At 41.2% G+C, this 15,930-nt stretch overlaps 1 protein-coding gene across 2 annotated transcripts in view; it reads left to right on the forward strand.

Annotated features, from left to right (window-relative positions):
- The window catches only part of LOC117529884 (5-hydroxytryptamine receptor 4-like), a 95,075-nt gene extending 79,647 nt beyond the window's left edge, over window positions 1-15,428 (forward strand). For both annotated transcript variants that reach the window (XM_034192773.1, XM_034192774.1), the window contains one exon: window positions 15,259-15,428. In XM_034192773.1, coding sequence (XP_034048664.1) covers window positions 15,259-15,352 — 94 coding nt within the window. In that variant the 3' untranslated portion in view covers window positions 15,353-15,428. The remainder of the gene's footprint in view (window positions 1-15,258) is intronic.
- The last annotated feature ends 502 nt before the right edge of the window (window positions 15,429-15,930 follow it).

A 15,930-nucleotide genomic window follows, 5' to 3' on the forward strand; every position in this document is an offset into this window, starting at 1 on the left:
GGTGTAAACCTGAAATACACCAAAGTCGCCGTGACATGTATCAAGCAGTGCGCACCTGCCCATTTCCAGCGTACGCCTGACGTGATCTTGATAAATGCGGCGGGTGGAAACGATCGTAATTATAATAAACACGCCCATAAATATTCAGACTCCGCTTCAGACACACCCTCATTTTATGACATAGAAGCCAGAAAGACGGAAATGAAAAAGAACTCCACCAATCACGACGCGTGCCAATAGAGCGTCAAAAGCGGCCGTCGTATCAGTTGTTTTGTAGTATATAATCAATAAAGTGTTACAGTGGTCCCTCATTAATCGCTGGAGTTATGTTCTAAAAAATAGCCCGTAATACGCGAAACCGTGACGTAGTCAGCGTTATTTTTTACAATTATTATAGACGTTTCAAAGCTGTAAAACCCCTCACTACACAGTTTATACACTTTCTCAATCAGGCATGAACATTTTCTCACTTTTCTCTCGTGTGTAAACACTCTCAAAGTTCAAACCTTAGTAGGAAAATAATACCAAACTGCTTTCAGGCCCAAACATTTGTTTGAGAAATAAAAATAGAACGTTTTCCTATAAATAATTATGATGGCATTTAGAACTAACGAATTAATTTTAACAATCAACGAATGAGGTCGGACACATAAGAAATTATTAATAGTGACTGACCAGTATTTCACAGATCGGGCCTCTGCGTCCTGACGCTGCGCCTTTTCCCACTCACATCTCACTGCAGCAGGTGTGTGTTTCCATGTGACAAACACAGTTATGAGTAGTTGTTGGGGCTCTTTTCCCTTCTGGGTAACAAGATTCTTATAAACAGATACGCAGAACCCTGTAAAAAAAAAAGGCAGGCTAAATTGGACTAAATACTCCACGAGACTCTGAGGCCACGAAAGGTGAACGGCGTTATAGCGAGGGGCCACTGTATTCTCTTTTCACGTCAGTAATTCTTGACATGTGGATATTTGCTCGCTCAATTAATAAGACACGCCTAATCTGTCAGATTTCTTTATTTTTTAAATGTATTTCTGTATTTATTTTATTGTGACAACCGAATGGAGACGACAAAACCTGGTTGCAGCACGGGCGAATTAAGGGAATGACGAAACTACAGTTGTTATTATCAATTTCATAGTCTAAAACGATCACACCACATGAAGTTAAGCTCAGCGCTACTCTGGCTCCAGGCTCGAAGTCTGGAGAAAAAGGCGAGCAGCGCTTTCCTTCCTGTCAGCGCTGTGGCCATGGATCATGCTCCATAACAATCCCACAACAGCGGGATTTGTATTGATTATTATGTAGTATAATCAGGAAAGTGTTATTTATTTAACATATGCATTGATTTGTATGATGGCACTGTTTATCATGTTCATTTTTATGTGGATTCCAGCGCTGGTTCATTTTGGTGTATAATTTACGCCACCTCTCGACCTGGTGTATATTTTCAGCGCAGCGTACGCCAACGACCACATTGATAAATGCCAAGTAGCGCAGCCGTTTTGGCGTACACCCCATATACGCTCAAATATCGCTGTACGCAACGCTGATCCATGAGGCCCATTGTATGGATTTAGCTGAGGTGTATAGACTCTAATTTCCTTCTACATAAGTTCATTTACTTTGCTTCCTTCCTTTATTTTCTTCTCCTTGTACCGTATTAACTTGAGTTTGTACAACACTGCTGTGTGACGCTCCAGTCACAGCAAGGCGATTTTGAACCTAAGTCGGGGGCCGTAAAAGTTTCACTCCCAGGGTGCAGACCTACATGGCGGCACTGTTAACTAAAGGCATGCTGCTGTTTGTTCACATGAAAATTAAATTAGATCCCTGTTGAGCTGAGAGCTCCCGCTCTTTCTGTTAGGGGTACAAGTTCACTTTCTCAGTTTCAGTAATGTGTTCTCACCATAGCTCAGGTTTACCCTTATGCAAAACTTTCATTTCAGAATATCGTCAGAAACAAATGTAAAATGACAGTGTTTCCATTGAATGATTGAAAACCACTACTGGATTTTGGCATCTCAGGAGAACTGCCATTCCAATAATCATGGTGAAGCATGGCTACTACCTGCTAAATATTAGCATTTTGCTGTTGTTGCTGTTTTAATCCAACATTGCCAAAACCTAATTTCTTAGAACATTTAACTGTCCATCTCTTACTTCATCCCCACATGCTGTGCCATGTGTTTTTAGAATGTTGATACTTAAGTTTGCATAATTTGGAGGCTAAAGCTACAGTCACATTAGCTACAGATGAAGGTGACACACAGTTAGCTTTGTCAGTCAATCTATGGGCATTTGTGGGGCGTGCATGTGAACATCTCCATAAGATAATTGACTTAAAAAAACAATGTTTTTAGATTTATAAGTGTTTATTTCTTGCTGACTTCTACAAAGTCTATGAGAAACAGATTTATACAGAAATAAGTAGTTTTGATTTGTTTTCTGCCATATTGGGTGATTTTGTTTGCCAGCTGATGTCCCGCTGCCTCTTCACTCTCATTGGCAGTTGGCGTGTTGCATTGCTCAGTATTCTTATAAAATAGACTTCTGGGCCCGTATTCACAAAGAATGCTAAGGCTAAAAGTAGCTCTTAGTAGTGTCATTCTAAGGAAAATCATAGAATTTGAGGAATTCTAAGATTTTTCTTGGTAAGAAGAGGAGGAAGGAGGACTTTAAAAAAACCTTAAACAGAAAAGACAGCGGAAAGACAGAGAGGAAGGAGAGATATTCTCTGTATGTTGAATGGCAGTGATTCAATAACACGCTATCGACCTCATCAGGAATGAGTTTACTTTTCCCACCAAGCATAGTAGCGTAATAACGCCTGAGATGAAGGTCATCACTACATTATGATACCTGGCTACAGGAAAAATACAACAGTGTAGCAGAGATGACTTGAGTCTGTCACAACAGAACATTATGGCACTTTCACAGCCTCATATTGTTGCGTGATTTGTTTGTTTTCCACTGGATGCTCACTTGTTGCAGGCCCATTAAAGGGCATTCATGGGTGTAGCGGGTTTCCCTGGAGTTGTTGGTGTTATTGATGGGATTCGCATCTGCAGAACTGCACCATCACAAGACGAGGCCATTTATGTCAGCAGAAAGTGATATCATAGCATCAACACTCAGATTTTTTTCAGTGCAGACTATATGATTTTGGACGTCGTGGCAAAACGGCCAGGCTCAACGCACAATTCAAGAATACTATCTGAGAGCGGTCTGAGACAGCTGTTTAGCTTGTGATCCACCACTCTGGTGATCCACTATAACATTCGATGTCAGTAGCCGTAGACTAAATGGTAGCCTACAACACTCACATGTTTGAGAAGAACTTAACTTGTGTGCTGCAGTCTCTGCTCTCGCTTTGGGTTTCAGCATGTACCAGCACGTCTCGCACTTGTCGCTCGGGCGCACAAGGAGAGGGTACGATGCATTGATTTGTTGGGCAATGCCCTCCCAAGACTGCCTATTCCCTTGTGCCATTAATCCAGGACCCAATTTCCCTCTTAAAACTCTTTTATTCTCCTCCACGAGCTGTGCCAACAGGAGGCACTGCTCTTCTATCCAGTTGGGCTTTCTAGTTCTTTTTCTTTTCTTTTTTTAAATCAATTTTGTTCCTTGTTTTGGTCATTCTGCCAAAACAAACCACTTTTTATAAGGACACCTGCAATCACAGGAATCTGAGTCTGCATCCACCATTTATATCAAATACATTAAATAGTCAAATTAGCAGCAGGAAGAGTAAACATAACAATAAGCTAAACATTGAAGCAAAAGTTGCTGTCTTCCACACCTCTTTGCCGCCATAAACGATATTATGGCTCTTGTGCACATTTTGCAAACCTGGTTTAAAAACTGTTTTTGAAGCTGCTATTGTGCATGATTAATGGTATCAAACACATGATTGAATGAGCAAATTTTGCGTAATCCATCAATACGGAACATGTAGATTGCAAAAAGAATGTGATGTGATAGAGGAAATCTGAGCACAGATTTGGATTCAGCACCTCAAAATGACCCTACAACAGTTCTCAAAGTCTGTGCACACTGAAAAAAGAGAATAGTGAACCAACTTAAGTGAACTGTTTCAGTTGGTAACATCTAAATGAATTAGGTTGTCTGAACTTAAGTTTGTAAGTTAGAGCTGATTTAACTTACTAACTTAAGTTCAAACAACTTAATTTATTTAGATGTTACCAATTGAAACAACAAGTTGGTACTTTTTTCAGTGCAAGAAAAAAAAATTGTTGACCAGTGTAATTGGCAGAAGAATGAGGTCCATTCAAACATTTTGAAGCTGTGGAACACTTCATTTAATTTTACTGAGTTTCATCATCATGGCATTGAATTATTTTCATGATCACACATTTCTTAGTGTAGTCCAGGTTATATGATCGGTTGATTTTACTATCTATTCATACTTGGAGCGTAGAGCACATTTGTTTTTTCCCCTCTTTCCTTTCTTGTGACAACCAGTCACAGCTTCTGAAGACTGTATCATACCTAGCAACAGGGTTAACCCCGCCTCCTCACAATGATAAAAGTTTCTGTCTCCTCCGTGCTCAGACTTGCTCTCAGATTCCTTGCTAGGAATCTTTAGGCTAAGTTGGGAGCTCTCTCAGAGATTCTTCATGAATGCGAACCCTGGTCAATTTTGGCCCCGCCTAGCAAGCATGACCGTTGTTTCTTGATGCTGTAAAATGCAAACTCTTGTTGAAAATGAACGACAAGTTGTCACTTTGTCGCTGTTGCTTTTAGTTAATGTGACCACAGCTTCTTTTTCAGGTTGGATTATTTTCCAGTTTCACTCGAGATAAGTGAACGTTGTTTCTCTCGCTCGCTGCTTCACATCGGTATTACACTGCTGCCATGCAAAGCCTCAGCTGCTGCACCCCAGGAGAAAACTGGGAATTAATTCCCTTGCCCAAAGACACCTCAGTGACAGTAATGAGTGAGACAAATCTGGTTCCTTCACCATCTTCCTGTCTGGTCGGGGATTGAACCACATCCTGATACTGTGCACATGATTTCACTGCTCGTCTCTTATCTGCTCCAGCCATCTCCATCTCCAGCCACGCCTCCCTCCACAAGGCTTCTTCTTTTGTGGACTTTGTGTGTTCTTCTTGTGTTTGCGTGGATACTGTCCAGGTTTTCCTTTTTTCTCTTGTAGTCCTAAACATGCCAATGCGAGATATCCGTGACTGTAAATGAATCATGGAAGTGAAGGGTTGTCAGTCTGTAAAACACATGCCCAAGAACGGTCTGTGTTACCCTGATTCGGGTGTAGCTCACCTCTCACGCAGGGTCCTGCAGGATTTGGTCCTTGTGGCTCAACAGGATAAGTGGAAGAAGCTCGATGGATGAACACACTGCATCCTTACCAACAGGTCATAGTTTGACATTCCGAATCCTGCTGGAAACATGTCACTGCTGGTTTTAAATTTCTGTTTTTTCTACTTTCAGAAGTGACTTTTTCTTAATATGACTGTTTTGTGAATACACACAGAGAGGCCTTCTCTCCTTTGAGGATTTTGATCTGGACAAATGAGGTCACAGACACCCACACAAACACTCACAATCTTATATCCTGTGGGTTTAAATTATTTAAATAATATTTTCAGTTTTTATCCTGTAAAATAATCAGACTTTTTGCATCCCTGACCTGCTCTGCTCCTCTGGTCGCCAAAAAAACAAAAACAAAAATGAAAAACCAGAACAATAAACACAGACTGAAGCATTTCTTGAACAGTTCCAATCCCAGGGAGGATTTTATTGGCTAATTGAGAATGTAAATGAATTCTGATGCACAGGAATGTGGGCCAGTGTAAAGCGTCAGTGTTTCCAGCAATACTACAGATAAGTTGGACAGATCAGCTGGGAGCAGGAGGACTGCAAAATGAGACCTAAAACCCAAATCATTTTGAAGTTGAAGCCCAAATAGTCCATGGGCCAAGCAGGTTTTCGGTACCACTTAAGAGGAAGAAATGACAATTAGAACCCAACCTCAGTGCATCATGGCTTACACAAAAATATATGATAGCCATCCCAGGGTGGTAGCTGTAGCCAGGTAGGGGTCAAAGAAGAATTACACAGAGGTCAAACTTTAAAAATACTCCAATCATGTTGAAAACTATATCACATTGCTTGTCTGATCATAATGATTCCAAAAAGGTATAGTTTGGACTATCTATGATGGAATTTTCTGGAGTTATGGAGTAGAAACAGCAAAAATGGTGACAACTATGCACAATGTCATTAAAGGCTCTTAGTTACATGGGAGTGCGCCCCCTCATGGGGGGTCACCATGTTGCAACGCTATGTTGAGACCGTAGCCCAAAAGGAAAATTCTTACTCAGCCTTTTGCATTTTGCAGACAACTAGAAGAAAAAAGAAAAGCAGAATCAGCAGTTGCGAGTGCAGAGTAACACATTTAAGAACCCTCATTTTTTTCCCGATGGCCATCAAATATTGCCATTGGGTATTGCGAAGGCTTTGCGTCTGCCCGTCCGTCCATCTGTCTGTCTGTCCATCTGTCTGTGCTCAGCATAAGTCCAGTTCTATTACTGCCACAGTCTTCAAATTCACAGGGAACATTCTTGGGACACAGACCTTGGACAAGTTCAAAGATGGCTAACCTTGACCTATTTTAAGATGTATTAAGAGGTTAAAAAGTCACATTCTGTTTCAATCTGTTCCGTTTTGTTTTTGAATGGTGGAGGTGACAGCCGTTTGGAGTAGCTGCACCATGACGTCAGTGGCTGGTCTCTCCAAAACTGCTTGTCACAACATGTCTCTCATATATTCTATAAAAGCTTTTGGATAAAAGCTTTATAAAAGTTTTTGGAACCTAATAACACCTCTGAACTTATTTACAAGACATTTTGCTTCTGTTAGCATGGTGACATCACAGGCTGGTAGCTAGCTACCAAACTGTCATTTGTGTGTAACTATATCCTATTTGTCATATATTATGTAAAAGCTAGCAAGAAATAAACACTTCTAAAACTGAAAACACTGTTTTTGTTACCTGATAACACCTCTAGAGTAATTTGCAAGACAGTTTGCGGTGTTAGCGTGCACACTAACTTCTGCTAATTCAAAGCTAACTTCTTTCGGAGTTAAAATTGTCTCATTAATACCAGCAAATGCACAGAGGGTGATCTACAAATATTCCTTGATTTGCACAACTTCCACTCTTGTCAAAAGCTCATGTGTACGCACACGCAAGGCCTCATGCGGACGCCGTTAAAACGTAAATATTGTTTTTGAGTGATGGATTGATAGAGGGGCTTTATTGAACATGCACAAATTGTACATAAGACAATAGGATATTAATAATAATTAATTATAATTATACCATGGTCAGTGACAATTCCACGTCTAACTAGCATGCATTATTTTCGTGTATACGCACGCGTAGTTCGGAGAGTTAAGTCACTGTTATAATCACTCCACTCTGGTCGTCACCATAGCAACACGCAAATCAGTTGGCGCAGATCAGCTGTGTTTTGACAGGTGAATGACAGAAACACGATAAAACATGGATTTCCAAGTGAATTTTAATATTTTTGGCCAAAATAAAACATTTGAGGAATGGAAAGCGGATGAGAACAAACGAGAAGAACAGCAAAAGCAACAGTGTAAAGATTTAATATCGGACAAACTGGACAAGACTGAAGACAGGAAAGAAGAGAACGGTTCTATCCTTGCGGGCTGGGAGCGCTCCATATCAAAACAGTGAGCGTAGTTTCTGGACCTGTTTCCAGAGTTTGCCACAGCTCCACACAGCAGAGAGGGAGGCGGTGAGAGTGGCCCGCTGCGGCGTGAGCCCGCAGACTCGGTACGCGCATCGGAGACAAAGTATCTTGAGACTGGCATAAAATAGTCCCAAATACTCACACATTTTTATCAAGTTCTGTTAACTTAAATAAATATTTGTGTGTTAACTCACTGTGTGGGACCATGGTATAAGCGGATTAAACAACTCAAAGCCATGCATTATACGGTTTGAATGCACTTCGTGGAGTAACACCACTCCGCTTCGCGTCGTGTGTTTTAGACTCCGCATTGTGCATTCAAACCATATAATGCACGGCTTCTTGTTGTTTCATCCTTACTTAAACAACTGCAAATTATAAAGAAAACAACGTTCATGTGGGAGAGAATATTTTGGCATTGCGTTCTATCTTGATAAAATGGATGATCACACGTATGACTTGTCAGAATAGAAGGCAAGGCAGCATGAATCCCCGTCCCCAAAGAAGTGAAAACATGAAGGGAAACAATGTTGCGACTGGTGACGCATAATGCAGTTTGCAAGCTCACCAGCAGATGACACTATATTTTACACACTGTAGCTTTACATATTAGCGATAAGGTTTTGTACCTGTTGGTGTGAAAGGCAGTGGCGAGGCTGCGTTCAGTTGATTAGGCTGATATTTTTACAGTCTCTGTGTTTTAAGTATCACACATCATCTGCTCTGCCTCAGTGCTCAGATTTAGAGATAGCGCCGTTTGTGTTTACCTGATTTGGACATCCTGCACGATGATCCTGAAGGTGGCTCAATGTGCAGCGATGAGATGCACAAATGAGGTATTTTGATCTGTACCTGTTGATTTTAAAGGTGCATCAGTCTCCACCTGCAGGATGGAACTCAGTGCAATGTGCTTCCAGATGTTTCGGAAGCAGGACGAAGCCCTGACGAACGTATCATCTGGTGTTGATCTTTACCCATACAAAGACTGAAATATTTGCGAGAGGCAGTGCATGAATAAAGAATCTAAACCTGTAATTATTATCATTACAGTGCTGTTGCAGGCGGGTGTTTAAGTGTCTTGGGATTTGTTTGAAACAAAAGCCACGAAAGTCACAAGTTTTTCCCACACAAACTCTTAATTTACTCCAACTGAAGATGAAGCTTGTGCTGATAATATGCAGGGGTCTTAAAATGATCCTATATATGGCCAAGCAAGTTCAGGTTTTCATTCTGAACCATCAAATCAGAACTAATTTGAACTCCGCTGCACGGCTCCCAAACCCTTTTCACAAAAGAGAACTGTAGGCAGAACATATGGGACGCTGGTAAAATCCAGGCTGGCACAATTCACATACAACCCCTGGCAATAATTATGGAATCACCGGCCTAAGAGGTTGTTCATTCAGTTGTTTAATTTTGTAGAAAAAAGCAGATCACAGACATGACACAAAACTAAAGTCATTTCAAATGGTAACTTTCTGGCTTTAAGAAACACTATAAGAAATCAGGAAAAAAATTGTGGCAGTCAATAACGGTTACTTTTTTAGACCAAGCAGAGGGAAAAAAAAATATGGACTCACTCAATTCTGAGGAATAAATTATGGAATCACCCTGTAAATTTTCATCCCCAAAACTAACACCTGCATCAAATCAGATCTGCTCCTTAGTCTGCATATAAAAAGGAGTGATCACACCTTGGAGAGCTGTTGCACCAAGTGGACTGACATGAATCATGGCTCCAACACGAAACAAAGGAGAGGATTATCAAACTCTTAAAAGAGGGTAAATCATCACGCAATGTTGCAAAAGATGTTGGTTGTTTACATTCAGCTGTGTCTAAACTCTGGACCAAATACAAACAACATGGGAAGGTTGTTAAAGGCAAACATACTGGTAAACCAAGGAAGACATCTAAGCGTCAAGACAGAAAACTTAAAGCAATATGTCTCAAAAATCGAAAATGCACAACAAAACAAATGAGGAACGAATGGGAGGAAACTGGAGCCAACGTCTGTGACCGAACTGTAAGAAACCGCCTAAAGGAAATGGGATTTACATACAGAAAAGCTAAACGAAAGCCATCATTAACACCTAAACAGAAAAAAAACAAGGTTACAATGGGCTAAGGAAAAGCAATCGTGGACTGTGGATGACTGGATGAAAGTCATATTCAGTGATGAATCTCGAATCTGCATTGGGCAAGGTGATGATGCTGGAACTTTTGTTTGGTGCCTTTCCAATGAGATTTATAAAGATGACTGCCTGAAGAGAACATGTAAATTTCCACAGTCATTGATGATATGGGGCTGCATGTCAGGTAAAGGCACTGGGGAGATGGCTGTCATTACATCATCAATAAATGCACAAGTTTACGTTGATATTTTGGACACTTTTCTTATCCCATCAATTGAAAGGATGTTTGGGGATGATGAAATCATTTTTCAAGATGATAATGCATCTTGCCATAGAGCAAAAACTGTGAAAACATTCCTTGCAAAAAGACACATAGGGTCAATGTCATGGCCTGCAAATAGTCCGGATCTTAATCCAATTGAGAATCTTTGGTGGAAGTTGAAGAAAATGGTCCATGACAAGGCTCCAACCTGCAAAGCTGATCTGGCAACAGCAATCAGAGAAAGTTGGAGCCAGATTGATGAAGAGTACTGTTTGTCACTCATTAAGTCCATGCCTCAGAGACTGCAAGCTGTTATAAAAGCCAGAGGTGGTGCAACAAAATACTAGTGATGTGTTGGAGCGTTCTTTTGTTTTTCATGATTCCATAATTTTTTCCTCAGAATTGAGTGAGTCCATATTTTTTTCCCTCTGCTTGGTCTAAAAAAGTAACCGTTACTGACTGCCACAATTTTTTTCCTGATTTCTTATAGTGTTTCTTAAAGCCAGAAAGTTGCCATTTGAAATGACTTTAGTTTTGTGTCATGTCTGTGATCTGCTTTTTTCTATAAAATTAAACAACTGAATGAATATCCTCCGAGGCCGGTGATTCCATCATTTTTGCCAGGGGTTGTAGAACCCAGATGAATACCTGTGCAAAAAACAAAAAAATTTCATCAACTTCATCCATCTAGGCTTTTTGATTGTTGAGATATACAGAAAAAAGTATTTTTTAGACCATGTTTTCCTTGACCTTTGACCAAACTAATCTGATCACCTCTAGACAGCAATCTGAGCAATATTGCCAACAAGTTTGAAGGAAATCCATCCAGCTGTTTTTGAGTTATCTTGTCCACAGTCACACATGCCAGTAAAAACAAAGCTCTGCTCACCACTTTGTTGATGCACAGGGACAGGGTTAGAAAAAAGTCAAACATTAAAAATACATGTAACACAATAATGCAGTTCTTCTTTTTTCTGGCTTCTCCCATTTTTCTTCCAGGATATGTTGATTTGGCACAAGTTTTACATCGGATGCCCATTTCCCTGAGTTTCCTCCTCAATATTTTAGGCTTGTATTGTATTGTCCGACGCTGTTCCATCCCCTGGTGGCTGATGGGAATTTCATCTACAACTGTGAGACAGATTTAGACGGATCGAGCAGTGTTTGGACAGTAAACAGACTCCCTGCACACAAAACATACAAAACAGACGAGTAGAACTTAGAGAACATTCATGTTTGTCTTTCCCCCATCACCTCTGCTCCATGGACGTCCCTTTACGTGGGACTCCGTGTGTGTCAGATAGTATATATATATATATATATATATAAAATGCCACTTGTTTTCAAACATGAGCCATGCATCGTGTAAAATGATGCCCATTTTTCAAGATTTTCTTTTTTTAAATGCTCTTGTCTTTTGATTCTGGAGTCCCATTCTGTTGAATGATAACAGCAATGATTCATGTTTTCATAAAGATGTCGTCAGTAGGAATGTAAAGTCTCCGTAACAACCGACCGAATGCCCCCCCAAATATCGGCCCACCCTGCCTTCAGTGTGCATGCCTCATTTCGGAGTGTCAGCAGCGATTCACCGATTATTGCCTCGTTGCTACTTAAAACGGCCTTGTTTCTGCTTAAAGCTAACTTTAGAATAATAGGTTGTACTTTGTCATCTGATGGTTAATAATCACATTAATCCCTTTGATCACTTTAGGTGTAGAGAGTCAGACTCAGAGAGTCAGACTCAGGCGTGCTGCTGTGGCGCTCTTATCACTTCCTCCGTCTTTTATGATGAAATAACGCTGAATTTATGTGGAAATGATTGTTGTACAAAAGCTTCAGATATCTGTCGCTGAGATGGATGATGACTGGAGTGCAGTTTTAAGCAGAAACAAGGCGATAATGGGTGAATCGCTGCTGACACTCCAAAATGATGCATGCGCATTGAAGGCAGGGCGGACCGATTTTTAGGGGGGGACCGTTCGGTTGCCAACACTGGTGCACATCTCGAGTGACGGTTCTGCTTCAAAACCATTCTCTTGATATTCTCAGTTATCTGCTGCTACAATAATAATACTCTGAAAACAAGTGGAACTTTGGGGCTTATTATTTAAAAATAAATCAGTAAAATACGAGGTCTGTCCATAAAGTAACGGTCCTTTTTATTTTTTTTTTAAACTATATGGATTTCATTCATATGTTTTTACGTCAGACATGCTTGAAACCTTGTGCGCATGCATGAGTTTTTCCACGCCTGTCGGTGACGTCATTCGCCTGTGAGCACGCCTTGGGAAGGAGTGGTCCCGCCCCCTCGTCGGATTTTCATTGTCTGGAAATGGCGGAATGAAAAGGACTTTTTTTCCATCAGAATTTTTTCAGAAGCTGTTAGAGACTGGCACCTGGAAACCATTCGAAAAATTTATCTGGCTTTCGGTGAAAATTTTACAGGCTTCACAGAGAATAAGGTCTGTTACTACAGGTTTAAGGACAGCTTTAAGGACGGTCGGTGCGCCGCGCTGCGATGACGAGGCACAAACCACTGGATCATCATCATCACAAGTTGGGACATGTCCAGCTCTCCACAAGTTCTCTTATACTCACTCGACTGGTAAGCACTGAAAGCCGAGATAGGCATGTCCCAACTTGTCCTCTAACACTCCGAAATGAAGGTGTTCCTTTGTCTTGCTTACAAAGCGAATCGGTCGTGACGCGCGAAGCCTCCGCACGGCTTTCCATGACAAAATCTCTTGTTAAAAGTGAAATCTGCCGGAAAATGGCTGATGTGCAGCTCTTGTGATAACCAGAGAAAGAGCACACGACGGTCTCGTATCCACAGAGCCATCAGCTTAGAAATGATCCAGTGGTTTGTGCCTCGTCATCGCAGCTCGGAGCGCGGCGCACCGACCGTCCTTAAAGGGGTCCTTAAGCTGTAGTTACAGTCCTTATTCTCTGTGAAGCCCGCAAAATTTTCACCGAAAGCCAGATAAATTTTTCGAATGGTTTCCAGGTGCCAGTCTCTAACAGCTTCTGAAAAAATTCTGATGGAAAAAAGTCCTTTTCATTCCACCATTTCCAGACTATGAAAATCCGACGAGGGGGCGGGACCACTCCTTCCCAAGGTGTGCTCACAGGCGAATGACATCACCGACAGGCGTGGAAAAACTCACGCATGCGCACGAGGGTTCAAGCATGTCTGACGTAAAAACATATGAATGAAATCCATATAGTTTTAAAAAAAAAATAAAAAGGACCGTTACTTTATGGACAGACCTCGTAAAATAAATCTCACACGGTCTTCAGGTCCAGTGGCTTCCATGACTCCCAAATGATGGAAAAGCTCCTCCAGTATCAGTTATGTATCTCCAGGTCATGTGTCAGAGTACAATAACTGAGTGGGATTATCTCTGAGCTAAATTCATATCTCGCCATTTCCTAAAGCCGTCTTGTGACAACATGTTTTATCCTCGTGAGGCTGTACCAGTCCTGTGGAACCAGGTGGATACACTATTTGTTTATTTTTATATAAACATGACTCGTTGTCATTGGTGACAGGTGTAAGCGTTTCTCTGTAAATAACTCTAAGCTTCTGTGAACTAGTTATTTTATAGTTAACTCACAAAGTTTCTAAATTCACGTGTCATGGCAGTTTATAGGTGTTTGGAGAAGGAAGGAAAATAATCATTTTGAAAGTGGACATTCTCCATCTGTCCATTATAGTCATCGACTCTTGTAAACGTGTGCTCACAACCACAGTGTCAAAGGTGAAACCAAAAAATAGTGTGTGTGTGTGTGTGTGTGTGTGTGTGTGTGTGTGTGTGTGTGTGTGTGTGTGTGTGTGTGTGTGTGTGTGTGTGTGTGTGTGTGTGTGTGTTGGGGGAGGGGTTGGGTGGGTGTTTATTATTTCCATCATTTCCATTTCCATCAACCTCCGTGTTGATAACCATTCATAAAATTCAGGCGGCTTTCGATGGTTTTCAGTCGAGTGAGTATCCAAGAAACTGTTTAACAGCTGGGCATGTTCAAACTTGTCCCGTAACGCTTCCAATGGAGGTGTTTCTCTGTGGCGCCGGGCCATGAGCGGCTGACTGCCGACGCGCCAATCTGTCCGCACGTCTTTCATTACAAAAATCTCCTTTAACAGTGGAATGTCCGGATAAACTGCTGATCCCGACCTCTTCTGAAACTTCTCTGTTCTCTCACGACATCCTGGGTCAACAGAGGCTTAAATTTGGAAGTTTTCAGCTCGAAACAGGCTGACGACGGCGGCTCGGAGCGCGGCGTGCCCTCCGGCTCCGTGGGTTGTCCTTAAAGCGACAGTAACACTCCATAATCTCTCATCAGCCCTTAAAATTTTCACCAAAAAGCAGCTGAATTTCTTGAATGGTGTCCACTCGGATGTGCCTCACAGTTTCTGAAAAATTTTTTATCAAACAAAGCAGCAGTCTCTGAGCCATTCCTAAACAATGAAAAATAGATGGGAGGGGTGAACCACTCCTCACTCAAAGCCTGCCCACAGGCGAATGATCCAACCGACAGGTGTGAAAAAACTCTCGCATGCCCACAAGGGTTCAAGCTTGTCTGATGTAATCGCACGTGATTCAAATCCATATAGTTTTTGAAAAAAATAATAAGGTCGGATACTTTTCTAACAGACCTCGTACGATCTGAAATCTCACATGATTAACAATCAGATTTGTGGAAAAAATGTAATAGGATTAGAATTTGCATTATATCTCAATCAGAAGTGCCTCAATCACTCTCATCTGTGACAATGAGATGCAAACTGGCACTCTCAATGAATAGACTAACTTTGATCTGCATCTGATCCGTACTGCGGACTTAATGGATATTTGAGTTTAATATTGAAAAGCCCTTTTGATCTATATTTTACATTATATTTTAGCTTATGAAAAACCACTTCTAACAGGGCTTTGACCTTGAAATTTTTTTTTCCAATTGGTAATAATTTGTGGAATTGGAAACTGGTGTTTGCGCTCAGTGCTCTAGTTCACACGTCTTTCCAAGGAAGGCCAAAAAAAAAAAAAACACTCTTATTAATATCAGTATGTAATAGTCTCTCTCTCCTTCTCTTAGATTGTCTTTTTTGCCTAATAGGAGCTACAGCGACAATGGACGCACAATACTGGCCAATGAACAGGAGTCCCAGGACTCCCTTGGACCGCTATGAGAGGAGGTTTGTTTCAGAAGGCACGCAGGTGGCATCATCTTGGTGAAGACCATGACGGCGTTTCACCACGTGAGCGGCAGACAAAGGCCTCTTTGTTTGTCCCGTTGGGCGGACGTGACTGTTTGCGAGGACATTGTGAGTTTTTACCTGGAGACTCAGCATCATGTTTTTTCTGAAGTCACAGGCTGATGCTGTCCGTGTAAGAGACAAACATTCAAGGTGCTGTTGCTCGTCATCACAAAGACTCTTCAGGACTTGAAAGGAGCGAGTTGAGCTGCATCACATTACTGGAGATCCAAAAGCACGAGCTGCAACCTGAACTGTGTGCAGGATGTAAAGATGATGTCATCTTTTTTTTTATATGATATTATGACGAAGGCAGATGAAACATGATCCAACAATCCACAGACAACTAGTCAAACTGTGAATACTGTGTTCAAGGAACAGATCAGGTGCCTCTTTTAGCCTTTTGAACTCTGAAGGTTTTCTACAATATTGTAAAACAACCAAAATGAAGGATATTAAATGAGCTGCTTCCATGAGAGTCAAACTTTATGTGGCTGCAGCAGTTTTCATTC

Source organism: Thalassophryne amazonica, chromosome 17, assembly GCF_902500255.1.
Source record: "Thalassophryne amazonica chromosome 17, fThaAma1.1, whole genome shotgun sequence".
NCBI classification, from domain to species: Eukaryota; Metazoa; Chordata; class Actinopteri; order Batrachoidiformes; family Batrachoididae; genus Thalassophryne; species Thalassophryne amazonica.